The 3,791-nt window shown below is 38.3% G+C and overlaps 2 protein-coding genes across 2 annotated transcripts in view; one reads left to right on the top strand and one right to left on the bottom strand.

Moving 5' to 3' along the window:
- The window catches only part of LOC104767909 (glutamyl-tRNA(Gln) amidotransferase subunit B, chloroplastic/mitochondrial-like), a 3,897-nt gene extending 3,282 nt beyond the window's left edge, over positions 1–615 (bottom strand). Inside the window, exon 1 of the mRNA XM_019240922.1 lies at positions 1–615. Within this exon, the coding sequence (XP_019096467.1) occupies positions 1–525 (525 nt within the window). The 5' untranslated portion in view covers positions 526–615.
- LOC104766562 lies at positions 803–3,785 on the top strand. The gene is made up of 10 exons (XM_010490475.2): positions 803–1,091; positions 1,290–1,443; positions 1,805–1,979; positions 2,171–2,286; positions 2,396–2,455; positions 2,579–2,717; positions 2,811–2,877; positions 3,032–3,103; positions 3,201–3,266; positions 3,645–3,785. Exons 1-10 carry the CDS (start codon positions 888–890, stop codon positions 3,783–3,785), a joined length of 1,194 nt encoding a protein of 397 aa, XP_010488777.1. The 5' UTR covers positions 803–887.

A 3,791-nucleotide genomic window follows, 5' to 3' on the forward strand; every position in this document is an offset into this window, starting at 1 on the left:
AATATCCAAATCCACATAGCCACCAGATGCAATAGGGATATCAAACTGAGAAATCTGATAACCTTTAGGAAGATCTGGATAAAAATACTGCTTCCTATCGAATTTAGACTTGAGAGACAACTCACAGTTCAAAGCTAAACCCAATCTAACACCAAATTCAACAACTTTTGAATTCAAAACAGGCAAAGCACCAGGCAAACCCATACAAACTGGACAAATACTTGTGTTTGGATACGACCCGTAATTGTTAGAGCAGCTACAAAACGCCTTTGTCAATGTAGAGAGCTGCACATGAGTCTCTATCCCAATTACAGCTTCGTAGTCTCTCAGAATCTCATCAAGCTTGTTGCTTTTATGGTTTTTGGGTGCAACCCTCGACGGAGAAGTCTGTTTAGCTTCATGGGTCGTCGCTGTTTGGCTTCCACAACACCTCACGGAGACGTTGTTACTCCTCCTTCTAATCAAGGCAGTTCCAAGAAGTGAGAACTGGTTTAGCTGAATTGTTTTTAACAATGTCGTTGACATGTTTTTTTAAGAACGTTTGAAAGAATCAGAAATGAGGAGCTTAAAGCAGACAGAACCTGCTCGCATCACTTCTCACCGGAATCGTATCGGAGGAGTAGAGCCGTCGACTTATCTTTTCACCAAGGTGTAATCCGAATTGGGCTTAATCGAGTGATTGGGCCTGTAATGTCTTTTTTAAGCCCAATTGAAATTAGACTGCTCTGTTTAATCTCAGTTCTAGTTTAGTGGTTTACTTTTTTTTTTTATTTAACCGTTAACGTGGGTTTTAACGGCAAACGTCAAAAACAATACATTCGGAAGCGTCGTCTCTTTGACTTTTCGTTATCTTTCCGTTTTGTCTGTTAGATGCTGATTTCGTAATCATGGCTTCTTCGTCTCCGGAGATCAGAATCGCCGACGAACACCTCGCCCTTGAGCTTACCGTCCGAGATGTAGATTCTCCGGCGTTAGACGACGCTTCCTCCGCCCCTGTATCATCTTCCGACGAAATCATCCCTCTCCTGAATCAAAACCAAAGACCTAGGATCAACATCTTCTCCGCCTCCTACACTCGACGCAAACCAAGAGTAAGAGCGACTCCTCTAGCTTTTAATGGATTTGATTCTTCTTTAGTTCGAAATTGATTCGCTGAATTTGCCAGTGGCTTCAATTTCTACTAATTTATGTTGTTAGAATTCTAGATTTAGGTTATTGACAAAAACTGAGATCAGATATTAGAATGAATTTGTTGAATTTTTTATTTGGAACTGTGTTGTTGTGTGTAGGAGCAAGTGATTAAAGTGACTGAAACTGAGATATCACCAGTGACTCAGTTTTCTTCATGGGTTTGGAGTGGGTCTCGTTACTCTGGCTTACTGTGTATGGCCTTGTCATCGATACTGTATCTCATCATGGAGTTAGTTTCAGATACTTTATCTGGTCAGTACTTCTTTGTCTCTCCTCTATAGTGGTATCTTGTGATTTCGTCCTTGTGTTTCAGTTTCATGGTTTTGTGTAAGATGATGATAAGTAGCTTTTATGGGAAGACTAGAGAAAATGTTGAAATTACTTTTTGCTGATGCTCTGCTTCTTGTCCTTTCTTCACATGGTGGGAGAGAACTTTTTTGTTTCTTGGACCTGTTTAATAACTTGTCTTTTCTAGTTGTAATGGAATCTCTGCTTAGATGAGTGCAAATACTTACCTCAATCTGTGTCTTCCTTCAGCGTTTTAGTGTTGCCTTGAGCTGTCATGTGTATTGATTGATGTGTTTTTCTTTCTAATGTCTTTTGTTTATGACAGTTCAGCCATTTCCTTTATTTGAGACCGCGTTCATGAGATGCACAATTATCTTGATACTATCATACCTTTGGTTGAAAAGAACTGGACAACCAGTTTTTGGACCTGCGCACGCCAGGAAGCTTTTGGTTTCAAGAGCCCTTGTGGGTTACCTTTCATTGTTTAGTTTCATCTTTAGGTAATTATTACACATCCGTACTCTGCTCCGTGTGTAGACCTAAACAGCCTGTTAAATTTATTATATTGAAAAATATGCATCATTTAAAATGAAGTTGCTATTAGCAACAATGTCTATCCCCCACTAATCAACCTGTCACTGGTAGCAAAATAAGACTTCTAACACTCTTTTTTACTGTTATTGACATTCAGCATCCAAATGTTGCCCTTGTCCCAAGCTATTGTATTAAGCTTCTTGAATCCAGTTATGGCTTCCATTGCAGCACGTGTTGTTCTGCATGAAAAGTTGAAAATAACTGATATTGGAGGTACATAGCTTTTTCCCTTAGCCTTAATTAGCTCCTTAAATGTATTGTGAACTGATAACAAAGCAAGTCCATTTTATGACTTCTTCTTTATGTTTTCGTTTTGGTCTAGGTCTTGCTTGCAGTTTCTTTGGCGTGCTATTTATCTTTGGCCCAACACTAAGTGTCCAAGGTACAGAAGTGAGTTAACAAAATAGTTCTCTATTTATTCTTTTCAGAAAGTTGCTCCTGGCTCTCTCCTTTATGCATGAGGAAACAAAGACGTCATGCTGATTTCACTTATCTTTCTTGGCAGTTGGATCAGAAGCTAAGAATGAAAATCTAAAAGGAAACCATCATATATATGCGTTCTTGTTGGGTTTATTTTCATCAATCACTGGAGGGATCACTTATTGTTTCATAAAGGCAGCTGCTAAAGCATCGGAACAGCCAGTGTGAGATTTAAGATCCAGATGTGTCAGTTTTGCTTCTCTAGCGAAAATTCTGAAGTTTGGAAGAATCAATAAATGATGTGTATATTTTTTCAGGATTACTGTCCTCTCGTTTGGTTTGGTAGCTTGCCCCGCTGCAGCAATTTGCATGTTTTCCTTGGAGGTATGTTTTGTAAATGTATAAATAGTGTTGGTTGAAACGGAATATGATATAGTTACCAATAAATGCATCAACTGCACTAGCACCAAATGTGAAGTGCATCAACTGATCTGTTGGTTGACCATTACTCAAAACTCGTGAATTTTTTCTCATGCAGAGCTTTGTGCTGCCAGCGTTTGACACACTCATTAGCATGATTGTACTAGGGTTACTGGCATTTTGTGCAGAGGTGAGGCCATTCAATAACATTATATTTATGCACAGTTTTGATTTTTGTTGGCAATTCAGGAAATTAGATTGCTGAGTAAGTTTTCTATTGTTTTAAGGTACTTTTGGCACGTGGGCTTCAGCTTGAGAGAATCAGCAAAGCGGCAAACATATTGTACATTGAGGTATACTTCCACTTTCATGGAATAGTTGGGTTTAGAATAGGAGCCTCTAGTCCGGTTTTCAGTTTGAGTTTTTTTTTTGGGTTTTCAAAACATAGAATTGAATGGTGAATACTGAATACCATTCGGTTTCGTTTTAAAGTATCGGTATGAATTCGATTTTAGTGAACTTTTTCTTTAACTCAAAAGATTCTCAAAGACCCTTACCAAAAAAAAAAAAAAAAATCTCAAAGACATCAAAATTTGATCGGTTTATTATTTTCTTTCGATTCGGATATGAAGTTTATTTCTATATTGTTCATTTGTTTTGAATCGGTGAAACAGAATTAACATAGTGATGATGCATCAAGACTTTGTTTTCTGATGTGTTTCTCGTTTTAGGTGGTGTTATCCCAGTCATGGACAGTAAGCACGGGAAAAGCAGAATCGTCAGGTTTGTTTAGCCGACTTGTTGGGTGTTTGCTCATTCTCATATCAGTGAGCTACACGGTTTATATGGGACCTGCTAAAGATACTGAGTAACCCAAT

Source organism: Camelina sativa, chromosome 19, assembly GCF_000633955.1.
Source record: "Camelina sativa cultivar DH55 chromosome 19, Cs, whole genome shotgun sequence".
Classification (NCBI taxonomy): Eukaryota; Viridiplantae; Streptophyta; class Magnoliopsida; order Brassicales; family Brassicaceae; genus Camelina; species Camelina sativa.

Bases quoted from the DNA above. Each gene is read 5' to 3' on its own strand.
- LOC104766562 (XM_010490475.2), top strand. From the start codon at position 888: ATGGCTTCTTCGTCTCCGGAGATCAGAATCGCCGACGAACACCTCGCC. The intron at 2,718-2,810 runs GTGAGATTTAAG...ATATTTTTTCAG, and splicing joins AAAGCATCGGAACAGCCAGT to GATTACTGTCCTCTCGTTTG. The intron at 2,878-3,031 runs GTATGTTTTGTA...TTTCTCATGCAG, and splicing joins TTTGCATGTTTTCCTTGGAG to AGCTTTGTGCTGCCAGCGTT.